Raw genomic sequence first — 15,000 nt, 5'->3', positions numbered from 1 at the left:
TCGTGTGTGGAGATGCAGAGTTGTGTTCAGGTTCAGTCTGATGTTCTGTGGAGATCGTGTGTGGAGATGCAGAGCAGAGAGTCCTGTGAACGTCTGGAGAGGGTCGGTACGTTTTCCTTGCTGTGGAACTGATAGACTCTTCGGTGTCCAGTGCACTGTTTACTTTATATACAGTATCGCTTTTTCTTCTTGGCTTAACACGCTCCGGCGTTGTGGACAGGCAGGGGAAATCTTTCCATGTGCGGACAGCGTAGGCTTCATGGTCTGAGCGACAAACAAACAGCCCATTAAATTAACCTCTTACCCCTCCCTTTGGTACTGCTATGGACTAGCTCCAGGTTTCTCCCAAAATCACGTGACCTAACAGTTTTAATTCATCTTTGGTTTTCTGAGGTTTTCAGTGCAAGGCTGTCTCCCCTTGTCTCGGCTGTGAATTGAGAGAATTTGCCGGATAGTCGTCAGGCCAGATCCCATCTGGTTTTGAATTGGTGTGTGGCAGACAGCATTCCAGGACTCTCTCAGTGAACCATTCCGCCCGGGGGAAATGGCAGCTGCTTTGAGTCATACTGGGAAAATTTGGCTCGGTGTCTGTGGACCAGATCTGCTCAGTCAGATTAATTATAGGGGAGACTTGTGGACAAACCAATTTGTCAGTAGTCACCTATGCTTTAATCCCAGCTTCACTGTCCAAAGTTTGTGCTAAAAGAGTTTTAAACAGGATAAAACAGTTTAAAGTTTTTTTGTGCATGTGTAATACAGACTAGTACCAGTCTACGCAGTCTGGCGTGTCTGTTATAGTGATCCGACTGTTCCCAGACTCGCCTGCTATTCCTGGAATGCTCCCTCCTGGACTTCCCATTTGCTTTGTTGGGAGTAGCACCTGGTTTCGGGATATTTGAAGGGCTTCATCCAACTACTCCAAGCTCATGTTTCAAACAAAGTACTGTTTGCCCATTGTGCTGTTGAGAAAATAAAAACCGAGGGGCAGAGTTGGGTGTGTGTGTGTGTGTCTGTGTGTGTCTGTGTGTGTGGGTGTGTGTGTGTGTGTGGGTGTGTGTGTGTGTATGTGTGTGTGTGTGTGTGTCTGTGCCCAACCTGTGATGTCCTGGTTATTGGAGGACATATGTTTAATTTGTGTTTTGAAATTTCTGATCTTCCTCTAACGTACTGCTTTGGCTTATCATGTCTGATTTGAAAAGTTCGCTGAGAGAGTGCTATCAAATCCAAACTTGTCTCATTTTGATTCACAACACTTAACATAATGCCCAGAGTCAGTCTCGTCTCCACGTCTCTGTCAGTGGCGCGTGGAGCCCAGAGTTTCCAGCGTTCTTGGGCGGAGGATCTGACGGTACCGCTGTCTGTAAGCGCAGCAGCGTTGGTGCGTGGCCTGGGAGGATACTGACTGTTGTGTATAAATAGGATCCCTTTTTAAACGGGAGCAGAGCGTCAGTCACAAGCATGCGCATTTTGGTCCGATGATTGCTCTTACAATGGAGGTAACGTCTCGGATGTTGTCAGACGCCCAGTCCAAATGTTTGAGTTTGTCAGTCTTAATGGTTTTGTGCAAGGATTACCGCAAGTACAGAGCATCCGAGTCACCAAACCGGGCTCTTATTGTTGACCTTTCGTCCGCACAGCTGAACCTTTACATCAAGTTTTTATGTAGCGATGCATTTACTGCACAGCCAAATGCTAGAATGCCACCGCTGTGCTCCGAGCAGACCACATTAACTAAACGTTTTGTAATTGAGAAAAATTATGATTGTGTTTAGACGAGACCTGTGATTTTTAACTCAGTTCTGTGTTTTAGACGTAAGCGTGCCTTTTATTGATTTTGTTTTGTTGGGGGTTTTTTTTGCTCGAAAAGACAGCAGTGTAATTTGTTTCTGTTACCTCCTGGCTAATGTGCACGATCATGGTTATGAAACAAAGAAACTCCAAACATATCCTCCACGTTCCTGTTGCCGGCACAAATAATCTCGGCCCAGACGTCTAAGTCTCTTTCTATTTCACCTTTATGAACCAGACATATTACTGATCAGCGCTCTCTCCTCAGCAGCCATCGTTCCCCAGTCATAGGCCTCAGTAGGGTTGTGTTCCAGTTTTCTAAGTGGGAGTAACTGTTGACTGACGCGTATTAAATTCTCCTTTGGGAACTCACCGCTAAAAATAAGGATTCATTTTCCTATGTAAACCGTGGCGTGGAGGTTCGCCGCAGGCTTTGTATTCTCATCTCTCTGCTCGGTTGTCTAGTCTCTGTCACCCGTCCCCCATTACTCGTTTGAGTCATTCATGAATTTTTGCATAAGTTTCGAGCCAAAGTGCAAAGGTGAAGTTTTCCGCTGCTTGCTTTGGCTAAGGTTAGTATTGATCCCGTTGCTGTTGACTCCTGATTCCATTATAGAAATTCTCTCTCTAAATCTCATCGCTGTTCTAGATCTGGACGTCATGTTTCTCGCACCGCTGGCACTCTGTGTGTGTGCGTGTGCGTGCACGCGTATGTGTGTGTATATATATGCACTCATAAGTGGGCTTTGGAGACATCCATTCATGCATGTGATCGTTAACCGTCCTGCTTGGTTGACGTCATGGTTGGCTTGGGGTTCGGGTTACAGCCAGTCCGCAGCGCTGAGCCTTGTACGGTGCCGCTAGGAAAGAAGTGGCTTTGAAACTGGCTGCACTGTCCCTCCATTTTGCCTCTCAGCACCTTCCTAACCCGTCTCCTAAACTCTGATACATACCCGAAGCCCGACTCTCTGTAATCTGTTGTCAGAGCGCGTTAACTCGATGCGACCACTGTCCTTTCAAAAATTCTATGCGCCGTTTTTCAATTTCCGTTGATTTAAGTTGATTGGTTTAATTAGCTCAAAAATATAATTAATTCCCTCATTAGTTCGTCCTGCCGAAAAACGTCACGGATTCAGCATCTGTTCACCGCCGAGTTATTATTACTTCAAGATAGTTATTATTATTTGTATAGTTATTATTAAAACAGTTGTTCTCATTATTTAAGCGGTTATACAGCTGTTGACCGATGTATTCCACTGGCTGTGATAGCCGAGTTTCAAGGTTGAAACAAAAGAAGACAGCGGCGGTTTAAACGCGACACGTTTGGTAAACTTTCCTGTAAGTTCGTAGAAACGGAGACAGCAGCCAGTGTTTTGCCTCCACATAAAGCCTGTGACGTCCTCAGGTGTTTGTTGTGTTACACAATGCGGATCCATTTTAAAACAAAGCTGTTTACGGTCACACGCGCTCGCCCGTTGCCCTGGTTTGATGGGTTTGCCTGATAAGAGCAAGAATTAAATTTCTCTCTCTCTCTCTCTCTCTCTCTCTCTCTCACACACACACACACACTTTGTTTTCGTAAAGAAGACCTTGCAGTCCGCACGTTTTGGTAACGCTGATAATTCTGCTTAACACAGAGTTGAAACGAGCAGCGCATTAAAACGACAAAGGTCTCGACGTTTGGAAGAGTAAGCGAGCTGATAACGACGCCTGTCCACTTACGTAAGTGTGATGTAGCTTGTGAAATTTTGAAAACAGTCAGAAAGTATACGCAGAGAAGGAGTCAGCCTAAATATTTTGCCACTGGTTACTGAAGGAGAGAAGCAGGTGTTTCTGTCGAACTTTCCCCTCTGCCTCGTGACCCAGCTCTGTGTAACGGTCTCAATTTGACGGTTTCCCCCCTCTCTTCTATGGAATAACGCAAAAACCGCAACAAAAGAACTCTTCATTTTCAGGTCACTAGGCTTGGTCTAAATGCTTTTCTTCACACTAAACATGTGAAAAGTGGACTAATTGTCTGTAGGGATTGTTTTTAGCTGATCTGCTGCACTACATGATAATTGTGTGAGTGTGTGTGTGTGTGTGTGTGTGTGTGTGTGTGTGTGTGTCGGGGGGGGGTTAGTGTGAGGACGACCAGTAACATCTTTCCTTTTTCCCTTGCTGGAATTGTGGTAAACAAGAGGCTGAGTTCAAACATGACGTCACCACGGTGACAGCCATAAATCCAGTGTCCAGGGGACGTCTCAGTGTTCCCTTACAGCTCCAGGCTCTGCCAGTCTACTCAGAAGGGGAAGCACGCGCACGTGTGTGTGTGTGTGTGTGTGTGTGTGAGAACAGTTCAGTCCAGGAGGTCCCACAGTTTTAGAGGAAGCAGCAGAAATGACAGGGAGCCTAATTTATGTAACTTAATCAGGTGTCATTTGTGTTTATGTGTCAACAGAATGTGGAATGACTGTAAATTAACTCACATCCCTCACTCAAAGATGTTTTAATAATCAGAGTTTCAATCAGTTTGTTTCAAAATTAAATTAAAGATTAAATCTCTGTAATCACACACACATATTGAGCAGTGAATTTGACCTCTGCATTTAACCCATCCTTACACACCACTGGTGAGCACACACACAACCACTAGGTGCAGGAGCAGTGGGCAGCACACCTGTGCCCGGGGATGCAGTTGGGGGTTAAGTGCCTTGCCCAAGGGCACCTCAGCCGTGGATGTTTTTCCTGCTGGTCCTGGGAATCTTTTGGTGACCTTTCAGTCACAAGCCTGTTTCTCTAAGCCTTAGGCCACAGGCTGCCCCCATCAGCTAGTTACTTATCAAGTTATTTCAGTTAGTTATCGAGAAAAGTGTATGACAGTGTGGAAGGGGATTTAATTGTTACTGAAGTTCACTGGCTTTGTTGAATTAGCTGCTATATGATATGTGCTGAAAGGCACCATGTTTAGTCATAGTGTTTTTAGGTAGTATAGGTAAGTTACTGGGAACTAAACGGACTCAGCGTTGGTGTTGCCAGATTGCGATCTTCCCCGTGCATGCTGGGACGTGTTGCCATGGAGAGATTGTTCTTTTTATTGTGTTTGCCCTGTGTTGCCTTTGGAGAACTGATGTAACAGTTCAGTCCGTGTTGTGTTTGGTATTGGAATGACACTCTTCAAGGTAATGTCTTCAGTTGCCCCGAAGCAAAGTTTCTCCTGATAGAACGATTCAGTCGTTTTTCATCGTTCCATCATCCTGTTCCTACCTCAGATCGAACTCAGAGATGCGGGTTGATCGTTTCACTGGCTGTAATATGGTAACAGCTGTAGTATGGTAACAGAAACGCTCTTACAGTAGGACGGAATTAGACGTGAATAAGGCCGACACTGGCCTGAGTCGTACAGTTGTTTTTATGAGGGAGGTTAAGGTAAGGGGGAGGTGCTATATAGAGGAGGAGGTTAAAAGGGGGAGGTGCTGTATAGAGGAGGAGGTTAAAAGAAGGGGGCGTGCTTTATAGAGGAGGGGGTCAAAAGGGGGAGGTGCTGTATAGAGGAGGAGGTTAAAAGGGGGAGGTGCTGTATAGAGGAGGAGGTTAAAAGGGGGAGGTGCTGTATAGAGGAGGAGGTTAAAAGAAGGGGGCGTGCTTTATAGAGGAGGAGGTTAAAAGGGGGAGGTGCTGTATAGGGGAGGAGGTTAAAAGGGGGAGGTGCTGTATAGAGGAGGAGGTTAAAAGGGGGAGGTGCTGTATAGAGGAGGAGATTGAAAGAAGAGAGGGTGCTGTGTGGAGAGGGAGGTTTATGTAACTGGCTAATTAAGCTGCTAATTAAGTTGTTGTTCTGCCACACTGAGGTGTTGCTGTGCTAATGTGCTGTGTGGAAGTTTGTGCCAAGATTAGCACCTTATGTCTCTGCCTGCTGCACCCTTCCTCTTCTGACCAATACACCCTGTGTGCAATGAGCCAAATACACAGAAATATCACACACTGTTATGAGATGTGTCTGAAATCCTCTCTCTTCCTATCACTTTATCTGCATGTCAAAAACAGGTGTGTGTGTGTGTGTGTGTGTGTGTGTGTGTGTGTGTGTGTCTGAGAGAGACAAAGAGACGTAGAGGAAAGAGTTGGCATCCACACTGTTAGCTTGTCAGTTGAGTATGGGCACAGACTACACCTGCACAGTACACAGTCTCTGTCTCTGTCTGTCTGTCTGTCTGTCTGTCTGTCTCTCTCTCTCTCTCTCTCTCACTCTCTCTCTCTCTCTCTCTCTCTCTCTCTCTCTCTCTCTCACACTCTCTCTCTCCCTCCCTCCCTTTCTCTTTCTCTCTCTGTCTCTCTCTCTTTCTCTCTCCCTCCCTCTCTCGCTCTCTGTCTCTCTCTCTGTGTGTATGAGGGGTTGTTAGTTAAATTTGTATTTTCATTGTCTGTGTTTTGTGAAGCTCTGACTCTGAGTCATCATGTCTTTTGGGTTTTGAAAAAAAAACCCGACAACATTCCCTCCCGCTCTCCTGACTCATGCGTTTATCCCTGTGAGGTTCCTGGAGGGGTTTCACACACGTTCACAGCCCAGAGTGAATTTTCTGCTGAAGTTGTGCCTTTTGGAAGGTCAGGGACTGTTGAGTTTGTCTGGCTGGTTCAAATGCGTTTACACGCGTATATAAAAGCAGTTGGTGTCAAATGTCGGTTATTTTGGGGATAAAAACGATTTTAGAGCAGGCGTGAGTGAGGGGGACATTGGGGATATTATCAGAGAAGAGAAACTATTGACTGCTGGTTAACTCCCTGCACCTGGTCTCAGCATGTGTGGAAACACAGAGATGGAGACAGAGACAGAGAGAGGCTACACTAGACTGGACTAGATGCTGCACCTGGTCTCAGCATGTGTGGAAACACAGAGACAGAGAGAAGCTACACTAGACTGGACTAGATGCTGCAGGGAATTGTGCTCTACATTAACACTGATTCCCACACCTCTGATGTGGTTCTGCAGCATGAAACACATAAAGTCATGAAAACATGAAGTCTAGAAGTTCAGCCCGTTTCTCTGCTTCATTCATCAGTCCTGTTTAATGCTGCCATGGCGCTTCTTCTGACATCCTGATATATTCTTAGTTTGACTATGTCATGCTCAGTCGTTTGCACATTTTAATTTGTTATTATGTGTAAAATTTGTAATACACTGACAAAATGATGGGTTTATGTGTATGTGTTTATTTTCTTACTTAAACACGGAAGTTCTCTGATGTTCTAAATGTTCTTTCCATCGCTCTCTCTCTGTCTGTCTGTCTATCTGTGTCTCTCTCTGTCTCTCCCTCTCTCGCTCTGCAGTCTGTCAGAGTAAGGACATCAGGAATAATGTCACTAACTTGCGGACTCTGGAGAACTGCACGGTGATCGAGGGCCACCTGAAGATCCTGCTCATGTTTAAGACTAAGCGGGAGGACTTCCGAGGCCTGACTTTCCCCAAACTTACAGTCATCACTGACTACCTGCTTCTGTTTCGTGTCTATGGTTTGGATAGCCTTAGTGACCTGTTTCCAAACCTGACCGTCATCCGGGGAAACAACCTGTTTTTCAACTATGCCTTGGTGTTGTTCGAGATGCTTCAGCTGAAAGAGATTGGCCTTCACAGCTTAATGAACATCACCCGTGGGGCGGTGCGCGTGGAAAAGAATCCGGATCTCTGTTATCTCTCCACCATCGACTGGTCCAAGATCCTCGACTCAGTCGAGGACAACTACATCGTGGCCAACAAGAATGACCGGGAATGTGGAGACATCTGCCCTGGAACCATATCGGGAAAAATCACTTGCTTTCAGACAACCATTAACGGGCATTTTGGAGAACGCTGCTGGACCCAGGACCACTGCCAGAGGAGTAAGTGTCATTTTCTGTGTGTGTGTGTGTGTGTGTGTGTGTGTGTGTGTGTGTGTGTGTGTTTGAGTTGAGGAATCTGTGTGTCAGGGAGGTGATGCAGTAGGAACTTGGGGACACTCAGTAAAGCAGCAGTGAGGTGTATGGTGTTGACTGAGTGCAGTGTAAAGTCAGTAGCAGTGAGGTGTATGGTGTTGACTGAGTGCAGTGTAAAGTAGCAGTGAGGTGTATGGTGTTGACTGAGTGCAGTGTTAAGTAGCAGTGAGGTGTATGGTGTTGACTGAGTGCAGTGTTAAGTAGCAGTGAGGTGTATGGTGTTGACTGAGTGCAGTGTTAAGAAGCAGTGAGGTGTATGGTGTTGACTGAGTGCAGTGTAAAGCAGCAGTGTTTTGATGCATTTCATAACAAAGGATGAGTGCTGTAATTCTATGTCATATGGACCAGTTGGACATAAGGCTATCACTAATACTGTGAATGACCACACACACACCACGCATACACACATCACACACTACACACACACACACACACACAGACACCACGCATGCACACATCACACACTACACACACACACACACATACATACACATACATGGAGGCTTTTAATGGCTGTATTCATTTGCAATGCAAAAGTGCATCTGCTGAATGAGTGATAGAGAGACAGAAGGAGAGAGAGAGAGAGAGAGAGAGAGAGAGAAGGAATGAAAGAGAGAAAGACTGTGTGTGCTGTGAGAGAACTCGTCGGTACAAAGAAGAACAGTCTGTGCCAACACTAGTCTTACCCCCCCTCCCCACCCCCTCCTCCTCCTCCTCCTCCTCGTCCTCCTCCTCTGCTGTCATCTCATTTCTCTCTCTCTCTCTCTCTCCCTCTCTCTCTCTGTATTCCCTTCACACCTTGTTCAGCTCCAGGTGCTGTGTTTACTTTTCCTTTTCCTCAGCTTTCTAAGGCAGAAGATCAAGTGTGTGTGCAGGTCGCCGTTCGAACTGATCTTAGCGACAAACGCAGACTCCGAGACCAGTAATCAAAGGCAGATGTGCATTAATGTTTGGCAGAGGAGGCAGAATGTTTTAGGCTTGTGTGGGTCTGGGGTCGTCCTCTCCTGGGCAGAGCGCTGTGTTTTAGCTGAGGGGAAACAAACTGGTCTTCAGTGGATAGATACTAAACATGACTGCATGTACATATGTGTTTGTACTGGGAGAATGAATATACGCCAGTGCAGTTTTCTGCCCATATGCAGCACTGCCTGTCCATCCAGCTGGCAGTCCAGTGAGGTGTCATTTAGTTCTGAGAGGGCACTGAGTGCATGTGCGTGTGTGCGCACGAGCGTGTGTGTGTGTGTGTGTGTGTGTGCGCGCGCGCTGGCCATGTGACAGATACTACTTTAGTAGAAGTAGGGAGCCATTTCTAGAGTGTGATGCAATGCTTTTGCACTGGAAGTGAGAGAGAGAGAGAGAGAGAGAGAGAGAGAGCGCTCCCGTTCCTGATCTAAAGCCAAAAATCATATCCACGTTAAACACTTTAAAAGTGGTTATTGTGTTAACCATGCCGATGTGTGTGTGCGGCGTTCATTCTTTAGTAGCAGTGCGTACACGTGTAGTCTATGTCTTTTCAGTCTCTTCATTTCTCTGACCTATTAACTGAGCGTGTTACCGCATACGATTGAGCACATGTTACAGACGTCTAATGCAAAATGGCTGCTATATTTCTTTGGTGTTTTCTCTCCGGGGACACTAGTGTTCCTGTTTGTGTGTTTGTGTTCTGTACACAAATGGGGCGAGTCAGCTAAGCAGAGCAATGATACAAATGTTCTTGCACTCTTACGTAGTTGAGCTGTCGGTTTTTCAGATGTGGTTTTAATGCTGACTAGTGATGTGTAGCTCATGAACGTTTCTTTAATTTTGAACTAATCGTTTGTATGACTCGAGAGTAACGAGTCGTCTCAGTGAGTGATTCGTTAATTTTCCCCTTGGCAGCGCATGCGTGCCACTCGTTTCCTTCATCTGAATTGTGACAGATTCGCTCACGAGCGGGTCTTTCGGGTCTACGGCTGTGTCCGAAATGGCATACTACCGTACTACATACTACATACTAGCCTAGTATACACTGCATACTGCGCACTACTCCACACACTAGTATACTGTATGGTACGCAATTATGAGAACTTTCGTGTAGTGTACTACACGTTTGCTATCGGTTGGGCTATCTGTTCTGTTAAAATCGAACAACACACGACAACCACAAATATGTATCAAAAGTAGCCGTATAAGAAAGCGTATGAAGATTTATTACACCAAAATATGCAACTGATACATTTATCTTCGGAACTGCAGTTGAAGTTGAAGCTGGTTCGGTCGCTGTCCGCCATGTTTTTAAATTTTTTTGACAGTTGGAAATCACCGCGTTGCTTCATGGGATGCAGTAGTCGGCGAAGTGAGCTCGGGATGTATACTAGAAATTTTCGCCAATGTAGTACATCATCCGGGTAACTGTCGTGTACTGCAAAAATTTTATTTTTCACGTACTGCATACTACATACTACTTTTACGTCATAATTAGTATGCGAGTAGTATGTAGTATGCCATTTCGGACACAGCCCAAGTCTTCCGTTCACTTGTCACATAACCGCTGCAGTGAGGAAACGGTTGCAGTGTAACTACGGGTCCTTGGGTCTGAGTCTCTCGTTCACTATTCGTGTGATTGGCCGCACAGGCTCAGAATATGAACATAATGATTCGTGGGCGAATCACAGCTAGCTACGGATCACCGAGTCTGAATCTTTCCTTTATTATTTACGTTGTTACAGCAGTAACATGACTAATGCTATTATTACTGGTGAAGAGACCTAGATAACGCTAGCAGGTCAACCAGAACATCTCCGTAACTAGCTAGCTGTGCGTAATGTAGATACTGAATGGATGTTTAATTTGCCTTTCCGTTGAAACGAGTTCATGTACTCCAGGTCTTCAATGACCAGGTAGACTAAAGCAAATAGCTATAATGGAAGTAATCAGTCATTTCAGCTGAATAACTCAGTAGGTTCTGGTCCACGGTTGCTTAAGAGCTTAACAAAAGTGAACTTGTGTATTATACTTTACAAAGTGAAGCAAACCATGTTACTCTTAGTGTTTGAGAACTGTCTTTCTGTTGTCACTCAGATGACAGCTACAGGGCCACACTAGTTCCAATGAATGAAATGAATCAATGATTTGAAAAAAGAATCGTTCATTTTACTGAATGAGATTCAAAGATCCAAGTCAGTAAAAAGATCCGAACTTACTAATGCAAATCTCACTGTACGGTGATTGTCAGCAAAAGTGAACTGACGGCTTCTAAAGAAGTATTCCATTTGGCGGACAGCGGAGAAAACATAGATTAGGAATAGCATCAGGGTGATTGTGGTCCTGGATTTGCTGGAACTCGGTGTGTGTGTGTGTGTGTGTGTAAGAGAGAGATGTGAACAGGATATAACTTGTATTGAGTTTTTGGATGAATTTGGATGAATCATCTGAGCTCAGCTGAAGTCTGTTGAGAAGAGTGAGGGCTGGTTTGGGCAATTGGTTCTGCTGCTTGGAGTCGTATTGGTTCTGTTTGGATTGTTCAGTCCCGTTTGACTCACTCAGGGCCAGTTCAGTTCTATCACAACCGTTTATCTTCAGCATTGACAGAAGAAGTCTCTTTATATAATAGGGTCACAGTGCAGAATCCTCAGAGAGAAACAAACGCACAATCAGCATCTGTGCCATTCATGAAGCAAGTCTTTGTTTTCGTAGTGAAGGTAACGCTGAGTCATGTAAGGAGTATGTGGGAGCAGTGCTGTAGGAGCTGCGATCCCTCGTAGGTAAAACCAAAAACAGACGGCTTTTGATTTTTTTTTTTTTAACTCTGCCTCAGTGTCGATTACACAGATGCACACAGGCCCCCACAGATGATGTGGAAACAGATAAACAGGTAGAAACTCTTTCTCTCTATGTGTCGGTTCTAAACTCTCACTTTACTCTGAGAGTTACGTTAAAATAAACAGAGAGAGTGAAAGAGTGAGCGAGAGAATAGGAGAGTGAACGAGAGAGTGAGGGAGAGAGAAAGAGAGAGAGAGAGAGAAAGAGAACAAACAGTAGATGGATGTGCAGATAGTGGTATCTGTTCCTCTGGCACACACTGTTCCGTTGTTGTGAACGTTGTAAGGCACGTATACACACACACACATACACACACACACATATACACACACACATACACACACACACACACACAAACACACACACAAACACACACACACAAACACACACACACACACAAACACACACACACACACACACTTACACACACACACACACACAAACACACACACACACACACACACACACACACGCTCTTGTCGTTGTGAGCGGTGTTTGCCTGCGCTTCATACACACACTTGCACAATCAGGAGTTTTTTAGGTCAAAGTTAACTGCATGCATATAGCAGTCTGTTATCAGCCTCTCAGTCTCGCACCAGCTGAGTTTTAACAGCTTTACATTAGCATCCTTATGTCTGTATAAGACCAGTGATCTGACTTCTGACATGCTCTGTATAAGACCAGTGATCTGACCTCTGACATGCTCTGTATAAGACCAGTGATCTGACCTCTGACATGCTCTGTATAAGACCAGTGATCTGACCTCTCACTCGCTCTGTATAAGACCAGTGATCTGACCTCTGACATGCTCTGTATAAGACCAGTGATCTGACCTCTGACATGCTCTGTATAAGACCAGTGATCTGACCTCTGACTCACTCTGTATGAGTTTGAGTAACGGCCTCTCAGGTGTTCCTCCATGTCAGATTCTGATCTGGGGTGAGTTTTGATGTCCTCCCGGTAAGACTGAGAGTGGAACAGTTGTTCTAAAAGCTGATTTCAGATCAGTTCTTTAAGTAAAGTTGGTAACAGGAACCTTTGAAGTAAAGGCTTTGAACAGCTTTCATTTCTATGGCGACATGTTTTTGTGTTGATACAAAACAACAGGGATGGACTCACCCTTTGCCCAGTTTATGTTCTCTCTCTTTCTCTTTCTCTCTCCTTATCACTCTTACTCTCCATCCCTCTATTTCTGCAACTTTTTCACCCTTTAAATGCCCTTCTTGCCTCTCCCGTCTTTGTCGTCTATAATGATGCTTCTCACAGGAATGTTTGAACTGTCTTCTCACAGTCTTCTCACAGTCTTCTCACAGGAATGTTTGAACTGTCTTCTCACAGTCTTCTCACAGTCTTCTCACAGGAATGTTTGAACTGTCTTCTCACAGTCTTCTCACAGTCTTCTCACAGGCCAAATTCAGCATGAAATCTCCAGAAAGCCAAACTGGCCGCTAACTCACACATGATCACTGTATATCTCCATTCTACTCTAAAGCTCAGAGATAATGAAAGAAAACTCAGTAAAATTCAGAAGAAATGTTAAAATTCAGTAGACAGTAAAGTTCATGTGCTCAGTTCTCTGAATCCAGACATCTCATATCACAGCAGTTTTACAGGAATATGGAGTGTTTACAGAAAAACAACTTAAATGTCAAAAAGCCACATACATGTAGCCATTAATCAGTCTCATTCCAGACAAGTTCGTTGAAGGTTAGGTTAACCCCAAACCCAAAATAACAAGATAAGCATTTAGAGTTTTATACAGTCAAAATATGCTCTTCAAAACCAGTCAACTCTATCAGAAAAACATTGCATAGTATAATGAACTGGTACTCCAAATACGAACCGATCCAAGCGTGAGTTTAGATTTAGTGATGATGTAAACTCCCAGTCCTTCAGGGTGACGCACACGCACTCACACACACACACACACACACACACACATACCAGTCTCCTGCTACTAAACGTGCTATGTGAGAGGAACAGCAGTGTGAAGGATTTAAGTTACTGCTTGAACTCTCACACACATTTACACACAAACACACACACATGGACACACACTCTTCCATGGATACATTTGAGCACACATACAAACACACATTGACAGAGACAGAGAGAGAATCATACTTGCATAGAGACAGGCATGAAAGGAAGAGAAATGATGTTTAGGTGAGTTTTAGAGACAAAGAGAGAGAGGGAGAGGATTTGTGTGTGTGTGTGTCTGCGTGTGTGTCTGTATATGTGTGTGTGTATGTCCGCGTCCGCGTGTGCGTGTGTGTGTGTGTGTGTGTGTGTGGTGTGTGTATGTGTTTGTGTGTGTGTGCGTGTCTGCATGTGCGTGTATGCGTGTGTGTGTGTGTGTGTGTGTGTGTGGTGTGTGTGTGTGTATGTGTTTGTGTTTGCACGCGTGTGTGTATATGTGTTTGTGTGTGTGTGCGTGTCCGTATGTGCGTGTATACGTGTCTGGTGTGTGTGTGTGTGTGCACTCTGGGTTGTTGGGCTCTGTCAGGTCCTGTTTTAGCCCAGTGCTCAACCCTCTCACACTCACTCCTTATTAAGAGATCTGGCCTCAGCCAGGGGGCATGTGTCTGCAGTCCTGCCACACACACACACACACACACACACATACACGCACTCATACCCTACACACACACTCACACACACACACACACACACACACAAACGCACACACACGCACTCATACCCTACACACACGCACACACAACCCACAGCACATACACACACATCCCCCACACTACACATACACACACCACACACTACACACAAACACATACGTACACACACATACACAATGGTTGGGTGTGAGGGTTTAATGAGGGAGAGGTCTATGATGTCATAATAAGGAGGATGAAGTGAGTGACAGAGCAGTGATGTCATAATGAGGAGAGTGGAGTGGGGGGCAGTGATGTCATAATCATACTGTGGAGTCCTTCATGCTTCCATTAGAACATCAAACTTCATTAGAATCAGTGTTGAACCTTAGATTTCCCTGTGAAGTGAATACTTGCTGGTAGAGGACTGTTAGAATGTCTTCTGTGTATTCATTACACACCCTGATCAAAGAGAGAGGAGCGCCTTGGGACCCTCTCTGATCCCTAGGGAGGAAGACGCTGCACAAAGACAGGACATAATCAGGAAGAACATTATGTCAACGGTCGGAAGGCGAGTGGTCCTGTGCTCGGTACTGCTGCTACTGTTTCCTCCGCTTCCTGTTCTCCAAAACACACACGCAAAGAGAGAGAGAGAGAGAGACAGAGAGAGTGTGAGAGAGAGAGACAGAGAGAAAGAGTGTGAAAGAGAGAGAGAGACAGAAAGAAAGAGTGTGAGAGAGAGAGAGAGAGAGAAAGGGAGAGAGAGAGAGAGACAGAGAAAGGGAGAGAGAGAGAGAGAGAGGGTTCTTTGTCCTCCTTCCTGTGAGCTCCTTGCAGTCTTATGAAGGAGCCTTTT

The 15,000-nt window shown here is 45.1% G+C and overlaps 1 protein-coding gene across 1 annotated transcript in view; it reads left to right on the top strand.

Annotated features, from left to right (window-relative positions):
* The window catches only part of insrb (insulin receptor b), a 64,089-nt gene that overhangs the window by 15,919 nt on the left and 33,170 nt on the right, over nucleotides 1-15,000 (top strand). Inside the window, exon 2 of the mRNA XM_030784409.1 lies at nucleotides 7,093-7,641. Within this exon, the coding sequence (XP_030640269.1) occupies nucleotides 7,093-7,641 (549 nt within the window). The remainder of the gene's footprint in view (nucleotides 1-7,092; nucleotides 7,642-15,000) is intronic.

Source organism: Chanos chanos, chromosome 9 (assembly GCF_902362185.1).
Source record: "Chanos chanos chromosome 9, fChaCha1.1, whole genome shotgun sequence".
Taxonomy (NCBI): domain Eukaryota; kingdom Metazoa; phylum Chordata; class Actinopteri; order Gonorynchiformes; family Chanidae; genus Chanos; species Chanos chanos.
The sequence above is the reverse complement of the archived record's forward strand: the minus strand, read 5'-3'. Positions and strand labels throughout refer to the sequence as shown.